The 26432-nt window shown below is 44.4% G+C and overlaps 2 protein-coding genes across 2 annotated transcripts in view; both read right to left on the bottom strand.

Moving 5' to 3' along the window:
* Positions 1-2700: 2700 nt before the first annotated feature.
* Positions 2701-11817, bottom strand: LOC139313048 (vomeronasal type-2 receptor 26-like). Its single transcript, XM_070938391.1, has 4 exons — positions 11170-11817; positions 5216-5434; positions 4526-4655; positions 2701-3605 (listed from the first exon to the last, which is right to left on the bottom strand). Exons 1-4 carry the CDS (start codon positions 11815-11817, stop codon positions 2701-2703), a joined length of 1902 nt encoding a protein of 633 aa, XP_070794492.1.
* A 7892-nt stretch (positions 11818-19709) lies between these two features.
* The window catches only part of LOC139313042 (vomeronasal type-2 receptor 26-like), a gene marked incomplete at its 3' end in the record, with an annotated part of 30096 nt that continues 23373 nt past the window's right edge, over positions 19710-26432 (bottom strand). Inside the window, exons 9-10 of the mRNA XM_070938378.1 lie at positions 23885-23997; positions 19710-20566 (exon numbers count right to left, since the gene is read on the bottom strand). Coding sequence (XP_070794479.1) covers positions 19710-20566; positions 23885-23997 — 970 coding nt within the window. The remainder of the gene's footprint in view (positions 20567-23884; positions 23998-26432) is intronic.

Raw genomic sequence — 26432 nt, 5'->3', positions numbered from 1 at the left:
AGCCAAGTTATGTTGGCTGGCGAAACCCAGGGGAAGGGCCTTCATTGTGGGAGCTCCTGCCCTGTGGAATGAACTGCCCCCGGAAATACACAAGATCTCCGACCTCCGTGTGTTTCGTTGTGCCCTTCAGAACCTGCTGTTCTGCCAGGCAGGGCTATCTATGTAAATGATTATAAATTGGGTGTTTCAAATTTTGGGTTTTAAATTCAGGCCAAAATTGTTTAATACTTTTAACTATTTTAAAACTGTTGTTTGTACCTTGTGTTTTTAATTGGCTGTACACCGCCCCGAGTCCTTCAGGAGAAGGGCGGTATATAAATTAAATTATAAATAAATAAATAAATAAATAAATAAATAAATAAATAAATAAATAAAAAGGTTTTGCCATTGTGCATGAAGGTTGGATGGGAAGGGAGAGTCTCAGTTTGAATCCTAGCAAAAACAGGCAGCTGTGCATGATTTGTTCTCCCAGAAGTGGAATTTTTCATCTTTGGTTCAGCATGACATTGAACTGTAATGCTTAGGACTCTTCTTCACTCTAGGATCTTCGTGGACTAATAGTTTCTGCTCAAGGAGCAGAATGGTACCTATCTCAAGAAAGAAGTGTGCCTGCTTGGAGAATAAGTCTCCACTTAGTGGGGGCCAAAAGCAGGTATACTAAGCAGGTATATAAAGAAGTATGAAGGCTATTGCTTAACGCATTGTAAGCTGCCCTGAGTCTCCGGAGAAGGGCAGCATATAAATCGAACCAATAAATAAATAACAAATAAATCACAGTGCAGATCATGGCTAAATTCTGGAGCGAGTTCCTGCGGTCCATTGGGTCATCCCAAGGCCTTAGCTTGGTCTTTCATCTGAGCACCAATGGGAGGGTAGAGAGACTGAACGCCATGGTAGAACAATACCTGAGGTGTTACGTGAACTACCAGCAGTCCAATTTTGCAGACCTCTTGCCATTCGCTGAGGTCGGGTACAATAATACTGTTCACAGTAGCACGGGACTAACCCCTTTCAAGGTAGTAAGTGGTATAGGCTTCGTCCCAATGCCAGAATACCCAAGAGATCCCCTTTCTTCAATCAGCCTGACGGATTGGCTGTCAAGGTTCCGACCAATGCCCTAGTAAAAGCAAGAGCCTCAAGCAAAGTTTCAAGGAAAATCCAGTTGTTTATTTGGAGTGTCATGTCGGCACTGACCAATTGAAGCCAACTCAATGTCAGCTTTCCAGAATGTTCCAACTCCAATTAAAAACTCCAAGACAATCTTCATCTCAAAATCTTTATTTATTGGAATAGGTATACTGGCACATCTAGGAAAACCCGAATCTGAGAGTTCCGGGTTTTCCCTCAATAAATCAAAACCCCATATCCAGCCCCTGCACCCATCAGTCCATCACATGGCCCAGTCACCATCCATCCCAACTTGAGACACTTCTGCAAACACTCTTCCTCCAGATGCAGGAGCACTATGACCTTGACCAAAGAGAAGAATGCTATTATGTCTAACAAAAACCACTCTATCAAATCCCCCCTCCTACTTTCCCAAGCGCAAGAAGGTGGAAGCTTCTGAGGTTAATATGGCTTCCAAAGCTGAAACTCTGACTTCACTCAATTTGCGCCTTGCCTCTGACCCAGTTTTCCCCTCCCTCCAAGGTGTGTCATCAGTCACATTCCCCAACAAAGAAATTTTGTGAAGCGTAGAAGTCACTCCCTCCAGCCGTTACTGGTTTCTGTGGAGATGGCCTTGACTTTGGCCAGCTAGGTCTTTGAAAACATTCTGTCAGGTGCAAAACATTTGGATCATACATGAACTTCCAACTAGATTTATTAATTACTAATCATACGAACAGTAACTTTCTCTACTAATGTTTAGCACTATCTTGGTATTGTATAAAGGTTAATGGAATTCATGAGGGATTGGACTTAGTTTATTTGTGGCTATGTAGAGAGTTTAGGCTGATTGCTCTTTTGACTCCATGCCCAGGTTCTGCCACTCCTCCAATAGGTTAAGTTTGTTAAATAGAACGAAATTGAGCAGTGGAGAGTCAACTTGCATGAGAGCAACAGAGGTGACGGAGGCAAGAGGGGTGGAAGAGTGGAGGCAGAAAGTCAGGAGTTCTTGGGAACAAAGCTACAGTTGAGCAATACCCAGCATGAATTCATCCTTGAAAGATGGGTGTGTTCACCCACCTCTGAAGGATTACTTGGTTTGGCTAATACTCAAGAAACAATTGCTGGGTCCTACCATAGTGAATGAAAGCTATTGCTTAGCATATTGCTTAGTGCATTGTAAGCCGCCCTGAGTCTCCAGAGAAGGGAGTCACTGTCAGCTCCCAGGCAGTTCAATTTCACTATCTCTAGTGGTGAGATAAAGCAGATGGCTCAAAGCACATTCCTTCCCCTCGCCCTAGAATGACCTAAGGCACATTCCTTCCCCACTCCCTTTTCCCCACAAGGTACAGCAAAGCAATGCAAATGAAACCCTGCACAACCCCCCCACCCCAAGCCTCCCCTTCCCACCAAAATGGCAGCATCCCAATAGAAATCTATGGGACCGGACATGTAACCAATTGCAGCACATGAGAAGGAATTTTTTAATGGACATGTTCCTCCTTCTTGTCAACTTTTTTTTAAAAAAATCAGATTCTAAACATGCCTGAAAGACAAATATAAATGAGGCATTTATATTTGCCTTTGCATTAGTTAGAAATTCTTATTTCTTACTATATTTTCTCTACAATTCAGATCCGGCCTCAGTAGAATAATGTAGCATTTGGGGAAAAAGATACAAACCAAGAGAGCAGCTCCAGAGGACAAAATGGAGAAAATCTCCACAGCCGTCATGAATTTCCCTTTGGTGCTGAGGTAGGTGGGGAGGAAGGAGATCCAAACACTGCAAAAGACCAGCATGCTAAAAGTAATGAACTTGGCTTCATTAAAACTATCAGGCAATTTCCTAGCCAGAAAGGCCACTGTGAAACTGATGAAGGCCAAAAAACCTAAGTAGGCAAGGATAATGTAAAACATGAAAGCTGAGCCTTCCTTGCATTCCAAGATGGTCTCTCCAAACAAGGAGTGAAAGTCCCAGGTGGGAAACGGAGGAGAGATTCCCAGCCAGGTGGCACAAAGGACTGCTTGGATCAAGGGACAGGCTATGACAATGGAGTTGGTCAGTGGTTTCCCTAAGAGTTTCCTTGTCCTGTTCCCTGGCTTGGTGGCCATGAAGGCCAGAACCACCATGACAGTTTTTGCCAACACAGAGGAAACTGCCAGGGAAAAGAGAATGGCAAAGACAGATTGTCGGAAGAGACAGGTGACCTTCCCAGGTTGACCAATGAAAAGGAAGGAGCAGAGGAAGCAGAGCAGGAGAGAGACCAAGAGGATGTAGGTGAGATTTCGGTTGTTGGCCTTGACGATTGGTGTGTCATGATGTTTATAGAAAATCACCAGGACTGCAGATGTGCTCACAGAGAGAAAAAGAGCGAGAGAAACTAAAGTGTATCCCAGGGTGTCTTGATAGGCAAGGAAGTGGATCTTCTTGGCAATGCATTGGTCCTTGTCCTTGTTGGGATATTGGTCTTCTGGGCAGGGTTCACAGTGAGCTGCATCTGAAATCAAAAGTCTTTGTCTAAGGATTCCTTCAGCAAGTACCATGCAGATTATTCCTCCCACTTAATGATATGAGTGTTGCCATTTTGCTGTTGACCTACCTACAAAGGGAGTAATGTCCCACTGGAGCTTTGGGTGGCCCCTGACCTGCGCTCTTTCTGCCGTGACCTTAAGACATGGTGATTCCGCCAGGCCAGATTGGACTGAAGGGGTTTTTAAGGGGAGTATTAATGGTTTTTAAAACTTAATATTGATTTTATCTGTTTTTATTGCTGTGAGCCGCCCTGAGTCCTTCCAGAGAGAGGGCGGCATATAAGCTTAATAAATAAATAAATAAATAAATAAATAAATAAATAAATAAATAAATAAATAAATAAATAAATAAATATCCCCTATGCTATTTATGGGGAATTAAAAAGAGCAAATAATCCTTTGTTTATGATGATCCTGAGAATAGATTAGCCAGAGACAAGGATTTATCCAGTTCCAGCTGTCCATTCACTGTGCATTTCCATTTCCACTGTGCATTTCCAGGATGAATGTCCTCTTTCCCTGGCAGGTCTATTAACTCAGAGGTTGATAGTGGTGACAGAAGAAGCATAATATAAATAATAAAAATTAAACCTTGGACCACACACCCCACTTCCTCACGAAAGATTCGAAGGCACTTTTTCCAATAGGAGGTTAGAGTAGGAGTGGAAATCCAAGTTGGACATTCATAAATTCTGCCCTAAAACTATCCTGCACGGAACTGCTGAGGATCGGGAAAGGTGCCTCTGTGGCCAGGGCAGTTTATATCTGTGAACTGAAAGGTTTTGCTGAAAAATATGGTTTCATGTCAATCTTCTTAAAATGACAAAAATGACTTAATGAATGTCTTCTTTGATCCTGGAAGATCTATATTTGAAGTCCTGTTTACCTGTTTGATTAGAAAAGGTCCCTTCTGGACAAGCCTCACAATAGTAGCAGCAAACCGGCTCTCCCTCTGGAACTTTTCTCCTCTCTCCTGCATGGCATTTCTTGATGCCACACCTGGCAAAGGGCACCTTCTGATAGAGAAAAAAGAAATACTTGAGATGGCCTGAGCAATGAACCTGCTGCATTTATTCTTTTCCCCATTCCTATTTCCCTTCCTTATTCCTTCTTCTATGTTCAGATTCTCTTCTAAAGAAACATATTGCCACTGCCTATCAGAACAGTCCTGAGGGATTCAGGCCAGTGGCATTCCTGACACACCCATAAATGTGGGAGATTAATATTGTGGGAGATTGAAACTGGAGTCTCAGTTTGCAGAGGAAGTCTTGTGATGGGACAAGAGAATTTCTAAAAGAACGAACTATCAGGATACAACTGAGAGGAAGTGATTCGCGGAAATCACTGTTGCTTCCTTTTAATTGCATCCTGTGTTTCAAGCAGAAGTCAGTTCCAAGTCTAATTCTTTATGGAATGAAATAAATCAGACCTCAAAGGTCTTATGTGCAAAGCAGATTTTTCACCAAATGCCATAATTTCTGATTCAATTGATCATTTTTCAAGTTAGAAAGATGTTCTGCATCTCAGGAAGAGAATGACTCTTTCCCTGAACTTACAACATTTCCCTGCAGCTCACCTTTGTGGCCCAGACGATTCCATCAGATTTAATGGTGAAATCGTGGCCTGGGGGAGCCTCAGGATTTACTTGCCCAACTTTTATGGGAACAAAGGATCGATTGGGGAGGAGAACCCAATTCAAAAGATCATAACGAGCAGATTCCAGTCCATCTTCTGAGATGGAGACTTCATCTCCAGCACTGTTGTTGAACTGCACATTCCTCAAATAAGGAAGAATCTGAAAAAAAAGGAGACCTTTAGAAATAGGACTATTTAGTTAGAGCTACAGTTATGGCCCTCTTTATGGATTACTGCCGTGTTGTGGCGAAGGGGCTTATGTAGCTCAATGAAGCTATGAGCTAGGCTATGCAGGGTCACCCAAGATGGAGAGGTCATCATAGAGAGCTCTGACAAAACGTGACCCACTGGAGAAGGAAATGGCAACCCACTCTAGTATCTTTGCCATGAAAACCCCATGGACGGTAGTACCAAAAGGCAAAAATATATGACGCTGGAAGATGAGCCCCTCAGGTCAGAAGGTGTCCAATATGTTATTGGGGAAGAGCAGAGGGCTAGTCCTAGTAGTGCCCGAAAGAATGAAGCTGTTGTGGTCCGCCAGCAGCCTGCGGAACTGGCAGTGGAGTCGGACAGCGATGAGGCTGAGGAAGAACATGGGTCAGTCCTGGAGGCTGGGGGAGGCCTGGATGAGGGCTCTGCATCGGAGGCAGAGATGGAGCCAGGGCCATCGGGGAGTGATGCACAGACTTCAGAGCCTCCAGAGGCTGACAGTAGAGAGGCAGAGGAACAGGAGGAGCCTGTTCCTAGTGCATGTATGAGAAGAACTGCCAGAAGGCAGGAGGAGCTAAAGCAGAAAGGACGACTCAGGAGTAGGGCCAAGAGATGATTGGCCCCTCTCATGAGGCTTAAAAGACCAGCAACGGCTCTTGGCCCCTTTGCCGGAAAACAACCGTTGAGAGATTTGCTTCGTGTTCAGATGTATTTCTTTCTTGTCAGCATCTTCTGTTCCTGAACTGTTGCCAAGAAATGCATTTGGCAGTTTGCCTAATTATCCCAAGGTCAGAGATAAACTGAAGAATGGTGTTTTGAGAACTTTACTTTCAATTTAATTGATTATACGCTGAGAATGAGTTAATTCTCAGCTATTTAAGAAAATCTGTTTGTTTTTTGGAACTGTTTTGTATTTAATACTAACTATGTGGGCCTGGGTCACAACAGAAGTGACTGGACCAAAGCAGTGGTGAAATGTAAAATTTGTTACTACCGATTCTATGGACGTCGTTTGGTGGGCAGGTAATGTGACTGGGTGGGGGTGGCCAACTTTTTTTTCCTTACATTTAAAACAATTTTTTCTACAATCTCTTCAGCTGAAGAGGTTGCAGAAAAAATGCTTTTAAAAGCCTCTGACAGGCAACTCAGCTGGGATCGTCAGAGGCTTTTAAAAGCATTTTTTGGCCGAAGAGGTTGTAGAAAAAATACTTTTTAAAATAAAAAAACCAGCCTCTGATGACCGCTCAGCTGGGCATGGGGAGGGGGGGTGCAGGGATTTTTACTACCGGTTCTCCGAACCACCCGCCGCCATTGCTACTGGAACAGGCGATCCGGTCCGAACCGGGAGCATTTCACCCCTGGGCCAAACCCAAAAGAATGCTCAGCTGTGGATGTATCTGGTGGTGAAAGGAAAGTACAATGCTGTAAATATCTGTACTCCATAGGAACCTGGAATGTAAGATCAATGAATCAAGACAAGCTGGACATGGTCAAACAAGAGATGACAAGACTGAACATCGATATCTTAGTAATCAGTGAACTAAAATGGTCAGGAATGGGTGAATTTAATTCAGATGACCATCAGGTATACTACTGTGGGCAAGAATCCCTCAGAAGAAATGGAGTAGCCTTCATAGTCAATAAAAGAGTAGGAAAAGCAATACTGGGATACAATCTCCAAGATGGCAGAATGATCTCAGTTCAAATCCAAGGCAACCATTCAACATCATAGCAGTCCAAGTCTATGTCCCAACCACTGGTGCTGAAGAGGTTGAGGTTGACTGGTTCTATGAAGTCCTACAGCACCTTATAGAATTAACACCAAAAAACGATGTCTTTATGATCATGGGGGATTGGAATGCTAAAGTAGGAAGCCAAAAGATAACTGGAATAACAGGCAAGTTTGGCCTTGGAGTACAAAATGAAGCAGGGCACAGGCTGATAGAATTTTGTCAAGAGAATAGGATGGCCATAGCAAACACTCCTTTCCAACAACCCAAGAGAAGACTCTACACATGGACATCACCAGACAGTCAACACAGAAATCAGATTGACTATGTGCTCTGCAGCCGAAGATGGAGAAGCTCTTCACAGTCAGTAAAAACAAGACCAAGAGCTGACTGTTGCTAAGATCATGAGCTTCTCCTTGCAAAATCTAGGCTTAAATTGAATAAAGTAGGGGAAAGCACAAGGCCACTCAGGAATGAACTTAATCATATCCCTGATACAGTAGAGGTGACAAATAGATTTAAGGAATTAGATCTGGTAGACAGAGTGCCTGAAGATCTATGGACAGAGGTTCGCAACATTGCAGAAGAGGTAGCAACTCAAACCATCCCTAAGAAAAAGAAATTCAAGAAAGCAAAATGGTTCTCTGAGGAAGCTTTATAAGTGGCTGAAGAAAGAAGGGAAGCGAAAGGCAATGTCAGACCTGGAAGCCATGTTTTATATTAGGCCTTCAGACCTGCTACATTTACTACTGTGGGAAATTGGGAGGGGGGATTGTATGGAACTTGGGTGATGTATAGTAATAACATTCCTTTCTCAAGAAGTCAAGGACAACTTGCCCTGCACCTCAAAGGCTGGAACTGAGAGGCATCTCCAGTTGGAACAATGTTTGATTGGACCATGTGATGGACTCTTGCGGGTGCTGGGCAGGGACTTGAACTTTTCTTTGGGTGGAGAAAACTTGGAAACTTTCAGATTCGAGTTTTCCCAGATGTCCCAATATGACATCTCAAATTAAAAGCAACTTTGAGGAAACTCAAGCCTTGGAGTTTTCATTCATTGGGGGTGTTACTTGGAACCCTGACAGGCAAGAGAGAAAGAGAAAGATACATCCAATTGAATGCAGAATTCCAGAGAATAGCTAGAAGAGATAAGAATGCCTTTTTAAATGAACAGTACAAAAAAATAGAATAAAAAACAATAGAATTGGGAGGACCAGAGATCTCTTCAAGAAAATTGGAGATATGAAGGGAACGTTTCATGCAAAGATGGGCATGATAAAGGACCAAAATGGCAGGGACCTAACAGAGGCAGAAGAGATTAAGAAGAGGTGGCAAAATTACACAGAGGAACTGTACAAGAACGAGTTTAGCGTCCTTGATAACCACAATGGGCTGGTCATTGACCTCGAGCCAGAGACCCTGGAATGTGAAGTCAAATGGGCCTTAGAAAATCTGAGCAACAACAAAGCTAGTGGAGGTGACAGTATTCCAGCTGAGCTATTCAAAATCTTAAAAGAGGATGCAGTCAAAGTGCTACACTCAATTTGTCAGCAAATTTGGAAAACTCAACAGTGGCCGCAGGATTGGAAAAAGTCAGTTTACATTCCAATTCCAAAGAAGGGCAATGCCAAAGAATGTTCAAACTACCACACCATTGCACTCATTTCACATGCTAGTAAAGTTCTGCTCAAAATCCTACAAGCTAGACTCCAGCAGTAAGTGGATCGAGAACTACCAGAAGTACAGGCAGGATTTCAAAGAGGCAGAGGAACTAGAGATCAAATTGCCAACATACGCTGGATCACGGAGATTCAGTTAGGGAGTTCCAGAAAAACATCTACTTCTGCTTCATTGACTATGCTAAAGCCTTTGATTGTGTGGAGCACAACAAATTGTGGCAAGTTCTTTAAAATATGGGAGTGCCAGACCATCTTATTTGCCTCTTGAGAAACCTATATGCGGGTCAAGAAACAACAGTGAGAACTGGTCATGGAACCACTGATTGGTTCAAAATTGAAAAAGGAATTAGGAAAGGCTGTCTATTTAACTTCTATGCAGAGCAGATCATGAGAAAGGCAGGGCTAGATGAATCACAAGATGGAATTAAGATTGCTGGGAGAAATATCAACAAACTGAGATATATAGAAGATACCACTCTAATGGCAGAAAGTAAAGAGGAACCACAGAGCTTCTTGATGTGGGTGAAGGAAGAGAATGCAAAAATTGGCTTGAAACTAAACATTAAGAAAACTAAAATTATGGCATCCAGCCCTCTCAATTCCTGTCAAATAGATGGGGAAGAAATGGAGGTAGTGACAGATTTTATGTTCCTGTGCTCCAAGATCACCGCAGATGGGGACTGCAGCCAAGAAATTAAAAGATGCTTGCTCCTGGGGAAGAAAGCTGTGGCAAATCTAGATAGCTTACTAAAAAGCAGAGACATTACCCTGCCACCAAAAGTGCGTATAGTCAAGGCTATCTTTTTCCCAGTTGCAATGTGTGGCTGTGAAAGTTGGACCATAAGAAAGGCTGAGCACCAGAGAATGGAGGCCTTTGAACTCTGGTGCTGGGAAGACTCCTGCAAGTCCCTTGGACTGCAAGGCGATCAAACCAGGGAGTCCTTGAGGAGATCAACCCTGACTGCTCTTTAAAAGGCAAGATCCTGAAGATGAAACTGAAATACTTTGGCCACCTAATGAGAAGGAAGGAGTCACTGGATAAGAGCCTAATGCTGGGAAGAACTGAGGGAAAAAGAAGAAGGGGACGGCAGAGAATGAGGTGACTGGATGGAGTCACTGAAGCAGTAGGCATGAGCTTAAATGGACTCCAGGGGATGGTAGAGGACAGGAAGAATTAGAACAGTGGGACAAACTATGGACAAGGAACTATAAACTTACAACAGCAGTCCCCTACAAAGAAAACCTCTATAAAATGTTTTATAGATGGCATTTGCCCTCAGCGAGATTGGCCAAAATGTACCCAAATTTATCCCCCAAATGCTGGAGATGTAACCACAAATTTGGAACATTCCATCACATGTGGTGGACGTGCCCCATCACAAGGAAATATTGGTGCAAAATTCAAAAATGGCTGGAAGAAATTACAGACCAAAAAAAAAAAAAGATTTGAAACCAGAACTATTTTTATTAGGAATACTGGACTTGAAAATGAATAAGAAACTTCAATACATCACACTACACATACTCACTGCAGCAAGAATCATATTTGCACAAAACTGGAAACAAAATAATTTACCTTCAGACAAAATAGCAATTAGAAAAATTCTTGAATGCACAGAAATGGATAAAATGATTATGGAGCTAAAAGAGAGGGATGATTCGGACTATTATGAAGTATGGAATAACATGTATAGTTGGTTTGAAAATAGAAACCAAAACAGGAAATGTTTATCTTAGTACTGATGAAACCTAAATTGGAGTAATTGAAAAACATTAAACAAAGAGATGTGAATATAAATAAATATAAGTCGGTAGACAAGAATAATGAATATTACTATATGGGTTAATATATACATTGATGTAATGATATTATACTACTATCGAGAAGTAAATAGATATGATAGAATAGAGAACCACAAAAGCAAAATACATATGCCAATACAGAAAGCTGTAAAATAAATGTAGATGGCATATATTGTTTGCTTTGTTTGTTTTTATGTATTTGTAGTTGTTTTTTAGGTTGTTTTTAAAGACAAAATTGTTTAATAAAAATTATTTTAAAACAACAACAAAAACAACAACGGGTCTTATGGACAGCTCCTTTGTTTCCATCACTTCCCCCCCCCCAAACTCTTCCAACAAAACATTATTCTTAATTCACATTTTTCTAATAATTGTTTTGAATATGCATTGATATAATAACCAGAAGATATTTAATCAGTAATTGAAGGAATGCATATGGGAAGCTTCCTCTCTAAGGAAGCCACAGAAATTACCTGCCATGACTGGATATTTGAGATCCTCTTTCCAAGCCTCATCATGGTCGGTTGGGCTCTGGATGCAAACATTGCATGTAAAGCGTGTGCCACAACATAAATGGCATTGTAGATCTTGTAACTTTCACCTGTCATGCTTGTTTCAAAAACATAATTTGGCAGATTCTGCAAATTCTCCTTTCCTGTGCATTGTTTTTCCCCCTTTGCAGTGATATTGCCTGGTTTGTGGAGTTTGCAATGAAAGACAGATTCCCACAATTCTGGGAGAAAGACATCTCCTTGGGGGCTCAAGGGGTCTAAAGACAGGAGGAAATGGCTGAATTCTAAGACATCCCCGGTGTGGTCCCTAAAATGCAGGACTCCATGGAAAGGCTTTAGAAATAGCAATATGATTTCAGAATCATCCAGACTAAGTTTCCAATGGGAGGTTAAGATCCAAACATTCTGCAATGTTGTCTTGCTCAACATTTCATGGTAAAATAAAAGTGTCTGTACAGTGTAACTACAACCATAGTCTCCAAACAGAATAATCACTTCAGTTTTTATCCAAGTCTGTAAATTGAGAAGCACTTTGTCTATTCTAGTCTGAATATCATCTAATTTTAAACTTTCAGTGAAGGCCAGGCAGATCTCCTTCTCCTGGAGCATTGGTGTCAGAGTTGAGACGAAACGTTCTCCCCTGTCATCTTCAGGGGCGAAAAGACCAACCCAGTTCCACTGGAAATACAGGATCAGCTGGACTAAACCCACATACTGAGGAGATTCCTTGGCATTAATCTGGAAGAAGGAAGGATAAACTCTTCTCTCTCTCTGAGAGAACTCAAAGCCAACACCGAGCTGAAAAACAGTGAGATTCATCTTTCAAAGACAAAGTAAAGTCTTAAGGCAACTTTAGGAGTCACCATTGTGTGGATTTTGCTCCACCAGTCAGGCTGACTGACCCTCAGTGGCAAGCTTCATCTCCTTCCCTTTTTAGGGAGAGCCACCACTTACACATCTTGACGGATTGTGATATGTCAGAAGACAAGAGAAGAACCCAACAACCTGATGCAGAGAATAAATGTCACTAAAATGATGGCTGCCCTTTTATGAAGAATAAACGGAGAGTCAGAGGCTCATGATGTGCCTCCCCCAAACTACCTTTAATTTCCTCTTGGCTGATGTGTGTGTTTTGATCTTTGTCTACTCCATATTGTATCCAGTGGAGCTCTCTTACCTGTGGGACCTTGAAGATGCTGAAGATGGAGGCCATCTGCCTTGAGAACCTGGCACTGAGATCACCAATGACGGAGAGCAGAGTGTCCTGCTGGTCACATTTGTAACCTGGAACCACTTGGTCTTGTGAGGAGAGCATGGAGAGGCTGTTTAAGGAAATAAATACCCCAGTCTGGAAATGTGCATAGATGTGGAAGCCAAGGGTGATGTTGGGGAGCAGAAGAAAATCCTTATTGACCTTAGAGACAGCAAACATCAATGCAAAGAACTGCTGGTAGTTACTGGTGACGGGTCTGTAGTGAGCAAAACATTGGCAAATATTACAGGAAACCTTGTGCATGGCTGTAGAACTTGCTTTACTGTTTGGGGGGACTTTTGGGGGCAGAAACTCCCAAATTTCATTGGGTTTGGGTTTCTTTCAAAGGATTTTCCTTGGCTAAACTTGGATGACCTTATGAGAAAGGAGACAACCCTTTCCATAGGTTTCATGGACTGGTTTATGCTCTCTATCATCCCTGCCATATTCACTCTGCTGCGGTGGCTGTAATCCTTTCCAGCTGCTCCTTTTGTAATGTAATTATTTAAGGTCTCTCCTTGAGCAGCTTCTTCAGGTGTGGTAAAGATTGATGAGCACAGAACTACAGCGAGGTCACCTCAGAGATTTACTGAAGGCCATTATTCATGAGAAATGCTGATTCCAGCACTGAGAGGAATCTTTGTAACTCCTGAACACTTGAAGAGTGCTGAGTTTTTATTTGTATTTTCTACCAGAATTTACTGGGGAGATAAATATAATAATTTGACTAATTCATTAAGACAGCACAGCTTCCTTCTTTATTTTTGTTGTTTATCATCTTCCTGGTGAAGCGATTGAGAATTCCAACCTATTTGAAGAGCTTGCTACTTTATGGAGAAAAGCACAAAATGTGAACTACACCAGGACAATACAAATAGTAGAAGTATTTTTTTTTAAAAAAAGTCCCTGAATGTCAAGCAAAGAGAATAATTATCTGCATGTTTCACATCCAGCTGAAATTTACCTAATATCGGGATTATGATTCACTTTATTAAAGTCTTGGACATCAGACAGGTACATGGCTCCCAAGGGCAAATTCCCACCAATAATGAAATCACCAGGCCTATAGTAGATTCCATCTAAATCGATATAATCCTTGAACACACACATGGTTTGCAGCCTCTTTGCTGTAGTTGGAGCCAGGAGCCAGAAGAGCATCAGGATCAACAGTTGCATGACTCCTGCCTGGTCATTCTTATCACCTTCCCTCCTAGGACAGAAATCGAGGTTTATGCAGAAACTGATATGAAGGTTGCTCTTGAAATCTCACTGGAACGTTAGCAGAGCAGACACCACCTCTGCCACCTGGATGGCATCAAGAGAAATTTATATCAAAAATCCTTCCTCTTACCTGTGTTTGGGCTGTGGCCATAGAGGAAACAAAGGCATGTGAGTCTTTTCAAATCCAGGAGTGAGCTCTCTGCAAGGCAGGCTAAGGTGACACATTCTGCCTCCCAGCTGGTGAACTCAGAGATATTTTTTAAAGCAGGTTTTATCCTGGAAGATCTTTGTGTCTGAAATCTACAGGGGATGCATGAAGAATGACTGTTCTTCTGATAATTGCAGGAGAAGGCCATTATCCTATGCCCTTGGCAACAGCTTCTCTTCATGCAGCAGCATGGAAAACATCTTTGTGTCTCTTATAATTCACAGAGCAGATGGAGTCATGGGGAAGTTGTGTAGTTGACCTACATGAAAGTGACCCCTGCACACAAGATGGATTTTGGCTTATGCCCTAGTTTGGTCAGATCATAGGAGGGCTACTTGCAAAAAATGGCATGAGGCAGAAACGGAATTTGAGAAAGTATCTCAGGATATTAACTGCAATTTTTTTGGCAAGACTAGCAAACTTTTGTTGCTGTAACCTAAGGGTAGCAATTGTCATCTGGGTGTCTCTTTGGGTCTTTTGGGTGCTGCTCCCCAAATTGCCAGGTCTGAAATTCTTTTCCTACTGAACCTTGGTAGTACAGTGGTCTAAGGCACCCTGTTATTAAGCTGGTTATTAAAATCAGATGCCTGCAATTACTGCAGGTTCGAATCTCGCCAAAGCTCAAGGTTGACTCAGCCTTCCATCCTTTTTAAGATAGGTAAAATGAGGACCCAGTTTGTGGGGGCAATAAGCTGACTTTGTATAAATATACAAAAGGATGAAGGCTATTGCTTAGCACATTGTAAGCTGCCCTGAGTCTCCAGAGAAGGGTGGCATATAAATCAAATTAAAAAAAAAAAAAAGAACCAGTAGGAATCGTTGCCACTGTACCAGCCTTCCTGCTGCAGGGCAACCTCCCTGTCTGAGCCTCTGGAGGGCATTTCTCAGTTGACTGTGGGGTTCCCCAGACTTATGGTCTTGAGTGATGTCCATTTGCCATCCCTGGGGCAGGCCTTAGAGGCATCTCACCATGGCCACCATCATTCTTGGCTCAACTCAAAGCAGACTACTTCCAATGGGATCTGAGGGGGAGCTATCCTGGTCCCCTTTGTCCTGGTCAGATCATGGCCTGATGGCTTTGAGATTCATTTATGCTTCCCGTCTCTGCAGGAAGGCCGGATCTATTTGACCAGTCCACTCTTAGTGACTGATGGGGCTCCAAAGGGAACCGAGGATTATACCCAAGGCTTTTATGGTCCTTCTGAGGCCTTGGCTACAACCTGGAATAGGAAAGCTATTGAGGCCTTGGATAGGATCACTTGCATGCAGTGTCTCTTGGTCCATTGTTCCCAACATGCCCCATCATTCAACTAGGATGAAGAGCAGTGGTGGGATTCAGCCAGTTTGCACTGGTTTTGCTGAACTGGTAGTTAACTTTGTGTGCAAAACCATGCCCAGGCCCCCCTCATGGCTAGCCCCTCCCCTCCAAGTCACTCCTGGCCTTGCCCGGCTCTACTTAGGCCATTTTGGCAGCTCAACACTCTTCTTACTGCCCCCCTCCCCCTCCCAGCAAGCAACATCAGTGCAGGCAAGACCCCAAGGGAGCTCTGACAAGGCGCTTGGAGGGAGCGGAATGGAGTTATGAACAGGTGGGCAAGCTAAGTGCCTGAAAGACCCCATCTGTTACTGGGAGTTCAGGTGCCTCAGTGGCTGGTGAGCGAGGCCTCAGCTGGGCTGCTCAGCAGACAATGGGCTTCATAGGCCAATTTAGTGTTGCCAGCTCTACCCTGGGGGTGTCATTGGGGCTCCTGCAAAGAGGGGGCTCAGGCTTGGTTCCTGTGTTGCACTATGATACACGAGCTGCTGCGGGCACTGAGTGGCTACCTGGGCAGCCTCTTCATGGGCGGTGGCTTGCAGGTGAGCCCTCCCTCTCTCCATGGGCCAATCTCAGCACCCCTCCTCCTCCTTCTCCTCCTCTCCCACAGATGTCTCCAGAGCTGCCACCATTGCTGCACCCGAGTAAGGCTGCCCTCTGGGCCTGCATCTGCTTCCTGGGCATGCTCTACATCCGCCTGCATGAGTTCATAGATCATTTATCCGAGCATGCCCAGCCACTGCTGCTGCTGCCCATCGTCATGTCATAGGTGCGCCCTTCCAGGCCTGCATGGTGGACTTTGGCACTGGGTGAGACCAGAGACACAAAGAGAGAGAGGGATAAATGGGCAGCTGGGCCTGTCGCTGACAGTTGGCTTCCAGCACCGGAGAGGGTGAGGAAGGGAAGTGGTCAGGCTGCCGCTTCCTTTCAGTGGGTCACATGGAGCGAGACAAGGCTCCTCTTGCCCTTTCTTCCCCCCTCACTGGGCATGGCAGAGCTTCCTGACCCTCATTTAGCCACCAGCCACCTTTACTGATGCAATTTGGGGGTGGCAGGTGAGGAGGACTGGAGCAGGGGAGAAAGAATTCGCAACTCCCAGCCTGACTGCCTTCTTCCTGGCAACTCTTTCTCTGCTTTGCAGGGTCGGACCCCAAAGACGAGGTTTTTGTGGGCCGAAGAACTTGCCTCACCACCGCCCAGATGCCCTCGCTTCCCCAAAACATTTCTTTGCCTACTTGATTTCCAGCTCCATCACGTTTCTCGCCATTGTGCGCAGGGAAACAATAGTGTGTGGGACTAAAGAAAACAAAAGTTCAATAAATCAATTCCATCTTCTCATGAAAAAAGCTCTCATGAAGTTGGAATTGATTGAGTAATTTTTTTTAGTCCCACAAACTTGTTTCTCTGCACACAATAGTGAGAAACGCAAGAGAGAAATGCGATGGAGCTGGAAATCAGGGAGGCAAAGAAACACTTGGGAGAAGTGAGGGCATCTGGGTGGTGGTGGGTGGGGCAAGCTCTGTGGCCCTGGGCTGCAATGGAGAAACTGGAAAGGGAGTGCCCAGAGTGAGGGAAGGAGGCCTTTTCACTGCTCCTCCTCCTCCCCTTATGCTGGCCGCTCCATTTCCCTTTCCTCCATTGCAGTGCAGTGCCCGGAACCCTTTATTTATTTATTTATTTATTTATTTATTTATTTATTTATTTATTTATTTATTAGATTTTTATACCGCCCCCTCTCCCGAAGGACTCGGGGCGGTGAACAGCCAAAATTAAAAACATACAATATAAACAATTAAAATACGTTTAAAACAGAATTAAATCTAAAATGGCTCCCCAATTTAAAACGCCTTACCCATACCCCTATAAATAAGACGAATTTAAAATTTAAAAATTTAAAATTTCCACATTTAAAAAGGGGGAAGATTTAGGCCAGGCCAGCTTGATAAAATAGAAAAGTCTTAAGCGCGCGGCGGAAGGTGCGCAGATCCGGGATCCTCCGTATCTCTGGGGGGAGCTCGTTCCAAATCATAGGTGCCCCCACAGAGAAGGCTCTCCCCCTAGGGGCCGACAGCCGACATTGTTTGGCCGACGGCACCCGGAGGAGCTCCTCTCTATGGGAGCGTACTGGCCAGTGGGAGGCTATTGGTGGTAGCAGGCGGTCCCGTAAATAACCAGGTCCTAAGCCATGGAGCGTCTTTGATAGTGGAGTGGGGGGATTTAACAACCGGTTTGCCCAGAGTCAGGTTGGCTTCTCACAGGAGGCTCAGGATGGGCCATGCCTCCCATGGGATCGGTCATGCCTCCAACGACAGCCAATGTGACCCTGGACAAACCGGTTGTTAAATGATTTGAATCCTACCACAGATCAAGAGACATCTGGAGCTCTGCTGAAGAAACCTGAGGGGTGAATCTGGTGGAACAAGAGCTAGAGCAGGGATGTCAAAGTCCATTTCATTGAGAGTTGGATCAGAATTGTTTATTGCCTGAGGGGGGCGGGGGGGGCAGTTGCCTGTGTGGGCGTGGCCAAGGTAGGCCACGCCAGCTTGACATTCCTCACATCAGGGGTTGGGGGGTGGGACCAGAGTGCGTTCCAGACACTCATCCACCAGAGAAGCCTCACTGACCATCTTGGGCCATGGGGGGCAGCCCTGGATGGCAGCATGGGCTGCCTGGAGTCCTGGGCAGCAGGAACCTGGCCCTTGAGCTCCAAGAGCACTGGGAGTCTGCAGCTCAGCCCCACTTCCCCAATGGGATGCCTGGGGCTACTTGCCTCCTGCTCCAGGCTGCTGCTGTTCTGCTGACTCTCCTTGCCTGGGGTGGTGAGGGACAGTGGGGGTCCTGATGGAGGGGGCTGTTCCTGCTGGTGTTGCTTATGCAAGGTGAGGCAGGGGTCGAGGCATGGCTTGCCTAGCTGTGGGGCTCTGAGATATGTGGGTTCAGGGTGTGGTGAGTCAGCTCTGGGCCTTGGAGAGGCAGAGTGGGGAGGGAAGTCCCAGCTTCCTGTTGGGGATGGGGGCTTCTGCTCTTTCCATAAACTGGGGCCATTGCAGGTGGGGTGGTGGATGGGAGGCTCATGCCAAATGCCCAGCGGAGGTGGAGGAGGTTTGGACGGTGTGGGCTGAGACCCATGGTGGCAGCACCAGGACCAGGTGGAAACAGATGCATGGTGGGAGGCATGAGATTTGGCCTTCAAAGTGGACACACAGCTGCCTGCCCCATCCCAGCTGAGATGGTCCTGGACAAGCAAAAACAAAAAACAAAGTGGTCACACCAGCTGCCTGCAATTACTGCAGGTTCGAATCTCGCCAGGCTCAAGGTTGACTCAGCCTTCCATCCTTTCTAAGGTAGGTAAATTGAGGGCCCAGTTGTAGGGGCAATAAGCTGAGTTTGTATAAATATACAAAAGGATGAAGGCTATTGCTTAGCGCATTGTAAGACGCCCTGAGTCTCCAGAGAAGGGCGGTATATAAATCATTTTTTTAAAAAAATGGTGGATCAGAGTGGACGGGTGAGTGGGTGGCTGCCAGTGCATTCAGCAGGCTGGATCACATGCCTGACCCCGTGGCTCTACCTCTGCCTGCTGCTTGGAGGGCTGGACAGGTGATCCCAGCACTCAGACCCACCTGCCCAGAATGGGCTGTGGAGCCACAGTGTCTGCCAGTGGGCTGCAGCTTCTACAAAACACCATTGGCTCCAGTGTGCTTGCCAACTCCTATGTGTGCATTGGGGTGGGATGGGCCTTGTGTTTGACATTTCTGAGCTAGAGCTTATAGAAAATGATATATGCATAAGGAATAGATGATGTAAGCATACCTATTCATAATTAACGAACTATCGATTATGTTGCTACTCTTCTACTGTTACTATCTTCAGCAGAGAAATATTCTCTCAATGAAAAAGTAGGTCAGTTACATTGCCATAGAAATTTTTGATAAAGCTCATTGAAAACCAGAGAATTCAAGTCTGCTACTTCATGGGCCAATTAGAATCCATTCCTCCATTGTTTCTATTTCTCATACAAGAGGTCATTTTATGGAAAGGGAGATGTTATTAAAAATAATTGAATACTGGTAGAGATCTCTATAAAGCCTCAGACATCTAAGGAAACAACCATACATGCTTTAAAGCACTGATACCAACCCTTTAAATCACTACCTTAAAAATAATTAAATTAAAAAGAATAGAATGTGAAATGTCCTCCTTGAAATAATGAACACATCTTTAATAAACAGTTTTCCATCCACATCGGGCACTGGACAAACAAGGATACTTTGAAGGCATGATAAATAAAAGGCTGGGTGATTGTTGCTGACCACAGTTAAATTCTAACCAGTTGCAGCATCTGATAAGGAATTTTTAATGGAGAAATACCTCCTTTATGCCATCATCTTTTAGAAATCATCACACTCTAAACACATCTCAAAGACAAATATAAATGAGACCGATCCTTGCATTAGTTAGAAATTCTTGTTTCTTACTATATTTTCTCTACAATTCAGATCAGGCCTCAGCAGAATAACGTAGCATTTGGGGAAAAAGATACAAGCCAAGAGAGCAGCTCCAGAGGCCAAAATGGAGAAAATCTCCACGGCCACCATGGACTTCCCTTTGGTGCTCAGGTAGGTGGGGAGGAAGGAGATCCAAACACTGCAAAAGACCAGCATGCTAAAAGTAATGAACTTGGCTTCGTTGAAACTATCAGGCAATTTCCTAGCTAGAAATGCCACTGTGAAACTGACAAGGGCCAAAAGTCCTAGGTAAGAGAGGACACCGTAAAACATTAGAGCTGAGCCTTGTTTACATTCCAAGACGATTTCTCCAAACAAGGAGTGAAAGTCACAGCTGGGAAACGGAGGAGAGGTTATCAGCCAAGTTGCACAAAGTACTGCTTGGACCAGAGGACAGGCTATGACAATGGAGTTGGTCAGTGGTTTTCCTAAGAGATTCCTTGTCTTGTTCCCTGGCTTGGTGGCCATGAAGGCCAGAACCACCATGACAGTTTTTGCCAACACAGAAGAAACTGCAAGGGCAAAGAGAATGGCAAAGGCAGGTTGTTGTAAGAGGCAGGTGATCTTCCCTGGTTGACCAATGAAGAGGAAGGAGCAAAGGAAGCAGAGCAGGAGGGAAACCAGGATGATGTAGGTGAGATCTCGGTTGTTGGCCTTGACAATCGGTGTGTCATGATGTTTATAGAAAATCACCAGGACTGCAGAAGTGATCACAGAAAGGAAAAAAGGAAGAAAAACTAAAATGTATCCCAGGGTGTCTTGATAGGCAAGGAAGTGGATCTTCTTGGCAATGCAGTGGTCCTTTTCCTTGTTGGGAAATTGGTCTTCTGGGCAGGGGTCACAGCGAGCTGAATCTGAAATCAAAAGTCTTTGTCTAAGGATTTCTTGAACAACTACCATGCACATTATCCCTCCTGCATAAATGATATGAGTATAGCCTTTCTGCTGTTGACCTACCTACAAAGGGAGTAATGAAATAATCCCCTGTGCTATTTATGGGGCATCAAAAAGAGCAAATCATCCTTCATTTATGATGATTCTGGGGATAGATAAGCCAGAGACAAGGATTTATTCAGTTCCAGCTATCTATTTACTGTGCACTTCCATGAGTAATGTGGCTTTCAGTCTGGGATTCCTGCCTGTTTTTCCGCCATTTTATAATCGAACACAAAGAAGAACAGCAGATCAGTTATCCAGAAATGTTGCTGTTTTGTTTTGAGTACATTATTCCTGCCTTAACATCTCTGCTTTGTACTTCAAATCTGTTCATTCCTGACTACTGGTTATAATTCCGGTGCCTTCGGAAGCCTGATCCATGAGCTCCGTGGTCAGCTCTGACCTTTCATTATTGGAGGGTCCATATCGGGACCATAGCCACCCTGGAGGGGTGGTGAAGCAAAGGGGGACAGCCTAGCAGGTAGAGGGGAGTCGCGTCTCCCTTCCCTGACTAGGAAAGCCCACTCCACCAACGACAGGGATCAGCAGCAGCAAACATGGCTGCCCTGAAGCTGAAGAAGCTGTCTCTTCCTTTTAACTGCTAGTGGGGGTGTGAGCTGATTGGGTGGGAACTTGGCTGTGTTCTGATTGGGTGGAGATGTGTTCTGATTGGTTAGGGGCTTGGCTGTGCTCTGATTGGATGGGGGTTTGGTTGTGCTCTGATTGGCTGGGGGTGTGTTCTGTTTGGGTGGGGGCTTGATTGTGCTCAGCTCGGTCTGAGTTGCAGGGGGATTTGAGCTGGTGAGCTGCGTTGTTGTTGTTTGGCTTCCCAGATAACCAAAGGCCTACATACAAACACCCGCGAAAACCTGACAAAACATATATATATATATATATATATATATATATATATATATATATATATATATATATATATATATATATATATATATATATATATTTTCTTACTTCTTCGTAGGGTTTATGTGTGTTTTTCTTCTAGCCAGGTTTTCCCTACGTAGCCAAGGTTTTTTTGTAGCTCCAGCTCAGTAGAATCTCATCTACTCGGTTCTGGGCTTTTTTCTTTTCTAACACCTAGCAAGCTCTCACTGCTAGGTGGGAGACCTAAATAGATCCATTTCTAGCTCGTTAGCTTTCATCAGTAGGCCACACCCATCTCCTCCCTGTAAAGGCATAGTATCAATTTACTATGTATGTGGTGAGGCCTCTTCTCAAGAAGCCTTCTCTGGACCCGGCTGTTTTGGCAAATTACCGTCCTGTCTCCAACCTTCGCTTTATTGTGAAGGTTGTTGAGAGTGTGGTTGCGCAACAGCTCCCGCAGTACCTGAATGAAGCTGTCTATCTAGATCTGTGCCAGTCCGGCTTCAGGCCTGGGTACAGCGCGGAAACGTTATTGTTCACGTTGGTTGATGATGTCTGGAGGGCTCAGGACAGGGGTTGCTCCTCTTTTCTGGTCCTATTAGACCTCTCAGCGGCTTTTGATACCATCGACCATGGTATCATGCTGCACTGGCTGGAGGGATTGTGGGTGGGAGGCACTGTCTTGTGGTGGTTCTCCTCCTATCTCTCCGACCGGTCGCAGTCTGTGTTGGCAGGGGGGCAGAGGTCGACCTCGAGATGCCTTGTTTCTGAGGTGCCGCAAGGGTCGGTCCTCTCGCCACTCCTGTTCAACATTTATGTGAAGCCGCTGGGTGAGATCATCCGTGGATTTGGGGTGCGGTGTCATCTGTATGCTGATGATACTCAGCTGTACAACTCCATCCCAAACCACCCCAATGATGCCCTTGAAGTGATGTCCCAGTGTGTGGAGGCCGTGCGGGTCTGGATGGGGAGGAACAGGCTTCGACTCAACCCTTCCAAGACCGAGTGGCTGTGGATGCCGGCATCCCGATATAGCCAGCTGGTGCCATCGCTGGCTATTGGGGGCGAGTCATTGAAACCCACAGAGGGGGCTCGCAACTTGAGCGTCCTCCTGGATACACGGCTGTCTTTAGAAGAGCATATGACGGTCGTGGCCAAGGGGGCTTTTTATCAGGTTCTCCTGATATGCCAGTTACGTCCCTTTCTGGATCGGGACTCCTTATGCACAGTCACTCACGCTCTCGTCACTTCCCGCCTGGACTACTGTAACACTCTCTACATGGGGCTCCCCTTGAGGAGCATCCGGAGGCTCCAACTGGTGCAGAATGCGGCCGCGCGGGTGATTACGGGAGCAACATGGTGCTCCCATATAACACCTCTCCTGCGCAAGCTGCACTGGCTCCTGGTGGTCTTCCGGGTGCACTTCAAGGTGTTGGTTCTCACCTTTAAAGCGCTCCATGGCTTAGGGCCAGGTTATTTACGAGACCACCTTCTGCTACCGATAACCTCCCAACGGCCAATACGCTCTCACAGAGAGGGCCTCCTCAGGGTGCCATTGGTCAAGCAATGTCGGCTGGTGGCCCCCAGGGGGAAAGCCTTCTTTGTGGGGGCACCCGCCCTCTGAAATGAGCTTCCTCCCGGAATACGATTGATCCCGGATCTCCGCACTTTCCGTAAGGCCCTGAAGACATTTTTATTTCAGCAAGCCGGCCTAGCCTAATTAGGTTTTTTATGGGTTAGTTTTAATTGTATAGCTTTGGGGTTTTAAATTGGGGGCCGATTGATTTAATTTATTATAGCTATCTTAACTTTAATATTGTATGTATTTTAATTTTGGCTGTTCACCACCCTCAGTCCCTAGGGGGAGAAGGGCGGTATATAAATTCAAATATAAATAAATAAATATAAAAAACTTTTAAAAAATCTGTTCATTCCTCCCTTTCTGCCCTATCGAATAGACATAAATAGATGGAATTCCTCTTTCTCCGGCAGGTCTATTTCCTCAGAGGTTGATAGAGATGCTGGAAGAAGCAGGCACTAAATGACCAAATTAAACCTTGGACTGCATTCCCCACTTCCTCAGGAAAAGACCGAAAAGTGGTTTCCCAATTGGAGGTTAAAGTAGAAGCAGAAAAAGAAGTTGGGGATTAATAAGTTGTGCCCTCAAACTATCCTTGCTGAGGATCGAGAAAGGTGGCCTCCGTGGCCAGGGCAGTTTAGATCAATAGAAAGGTTTTATTGAAAACTATCAGTGCATGTCAATTTGATCAAAAATGATCACAATAACAGAAATATACTGATTTTATGAATGTCTTCCTTGATTCTGGAAGATTTAAATTTGAAGTATGGTCTACCTGTCTGATTAGAAATGGTCCCTTCTGGACAAGGGTCACATTGGTAGCAGCAAACCTGCTTTCCCTCTGGAACTCTTCTCCTCCCTCCTGCATGGCACCTCTTCCTTCCACACCTGGCAATGGGGATCGTCTGAAAGATAAGTATTTGTAATTACTTAAGGAATGAACCTGCTGTATTCATTCTTTTCCCCATTCCTATTTCTATGTTCAGATTCTCTTCTAAGGAGATACATTGGCATGGTCTATCAGAAATATGGAACAGCTCCTGAGGGATTCAGGCCACTGGCATTCCTGAGACCTCAATAGATGCTGGAGATTGGAACTGGGGTTCCATCATGAGGAGGAAGGCTTGTGACTCAACTGCAGCATTTCTAAAAGAAAGAACCATGAGGATACAACTGAATTCCATGGAAATCACTGTTGCTTGCTGTAATTGCATCCTGCATTTCAAGCAGATGTTGATCCCAAGGCTAAGCCTTTGTGGAATGACACAAATCAGACCTCAAAGGTGTTACACGTAAAGCAGGTTATTCACCAAATAATTGCCATAGTTTGTGACTCAATTTATTATTTTTCAAGTTAGGAAGATGTTCTGCATCTCAGGAAGAGAATGAATCTTTCCCTGAACTTACAGCCTTTCCTTGCAGCTCACCTTTGTGGCCCAGACAATTCCATCAGATTTAATGGTGAAATCGTGGCCTGGGGGAGCTTCAGGATTTACTTGCCCAAACTTCATGGGGACAAAAGATTGATTGGGGAGGAAAACCCAGTTGAGAAGATCATAAGGAGCAGATCCCAGTCCATCTTCTGAGAAGGAGACTTCATCTCCAGCACTGTTGTTGAACTGTACATTCCTCAAATAAGGAAGAATCTGAAAAAAAGGAGACCTTCAGAAATAGGAGTATTGGGGCTAGAGCTACAAATGGAACATCATTGTTCCATTTCTTGGTGGCGATCTGACGAATTGAGTGTATTTTATTTTGAAAGTAAATTTTCCCTTTATCACTGGGCATGGTTTCCAACTCCAATTTCACTAAAATACAAGATTTTTAGTTCCACAATCTAAATTTAATTTTAGGATTTTCCTCTTGTGATACTTTGCTACCTTCATTTTGAAACAGTTCCAAAGTCTTGTTGACTAATAAATGAATGTTTGGAGTGAATACATTATTTCTATCAGAACCATGGAAAATTCCACTGATTTTCTCTAGCTCACTCTCAAAGGCAGCAGAATGCAGGAACCGGTTTTGATCTACTGGGCCACGTGGAAGGAAGCATCCGACCTGGTTGATCACTTCACTAGTCAGAGAGGTCCAACATTTTAGCCTTTGATGAAGGAAATTCTGATGAATTTCAGATCAGGAACCCATTAGGACCACTTTGAATCTTGCTCTGTGCTGTGGTTGTCATAGAAACAGAATCTAATTATTGGAAGGGACATTGGAGGTCTTCTAGCCCAACCCTCTGCTCAAGCAACAGACCCTCTACAGTTTTAGACATGTGGCCATCCTGTCTCTTCTTAAATGGCTCCAGCAATGGGGCACCTACGATTTGTAAAGGTAAACCCTTCCTTAAGAAATTTCTCCTTAGTTCTAGGTCGCTTCTCTCCTTGGTTGGTTTCTATCTGTGGACTGAGTCAAAAGACCCAGAAATTACCTTCCATGACTGGACATCTGAGATCCTCTTTCCAAGCCTCATCATTGTCGGTCGAACTCTGGATCCATATATTGCATGCAAAGCATGTGCCAGAGCATAAACAGCATTGAAGATATTGTAACTGTCACCTGTCATTCTTGTTTCAAAAATGTAATTTTGCAGATTCTGCAGATTCTCCTTTCCTGTACATTGTTTTTCCCCCTTTGGAGGGATCTTTCCTGATTTATGGATCTTGCAGCCAAAGACTGTTTCCCACCATTGAGGGAGAAAGACATCTCCTTGGGGGTTCAAGGGGTCTAAAGACAGGAGGAAGTGGCTGAATTCAGAGACATTGCCAGGGTGGTCCCTAAAATGCAAGACCCCATGATGAAGCTTTATATATTGCAATGTTTCTTTAGATTCTTCCATGCCAAGTTTCCAATGGGAAGTGAAGATATAAACTTTCTTAGATGATAGTTTCATATAGATTTCAAAATAATACATCATCCCTATTACAGTGATAGTAACAGCTGAGTCTGCAAACAGAATAAACACTTCTGTTTTAGACAAAGTGAGGAAATTGAGAATAAGCTTCTTCTGAGCAATTTGAATATCATCCAATTTCAGCATTAGAGTGAAGGCCAGGCAGATCTCCTTCTCCTGGAGCATTGGCATCAGAGTTGAGATGAAACGTTCTCCTCTGTCATCTTCAGGGACAAAAAGCCCAACCCAGTTCCACTGGAAATGCAGGAGCAGCTGGACTAAACCCACATACTGAGGAGATTCCTTGGGATTAATCTGGAAGAAGGAAGGATAAACTCTTCTCTCTCCCTGGGAGAACTCAAAGCCAACACCGAGCTGGAGAAAGTGAGATTATTTTTTCAAAGACATAGTAAATTTTATGTTGACTTTA

The sequence above is a fragment of the Pituophis catenifer genome, unplaced genomic scaffold (assembly GCF_029215685.1).
Source record: "Pituophis catenifer annectens isolate HBS135680 unplaced genomic scaffold, rPitCat1.0.hap2 SCAF_1, whole genome shotgun sequence".
Taxonomy (NCBI): Eukaryota; Metazoa; Chordata; class Lepidosauria; order Squamata; family Colubridae; genus Pituophis; species Pituophis catenifer.
Note: the sequence above shows the minus strand (reverse complement) of the source record. Positions and strands in the feature narration are given on the sequence as shown.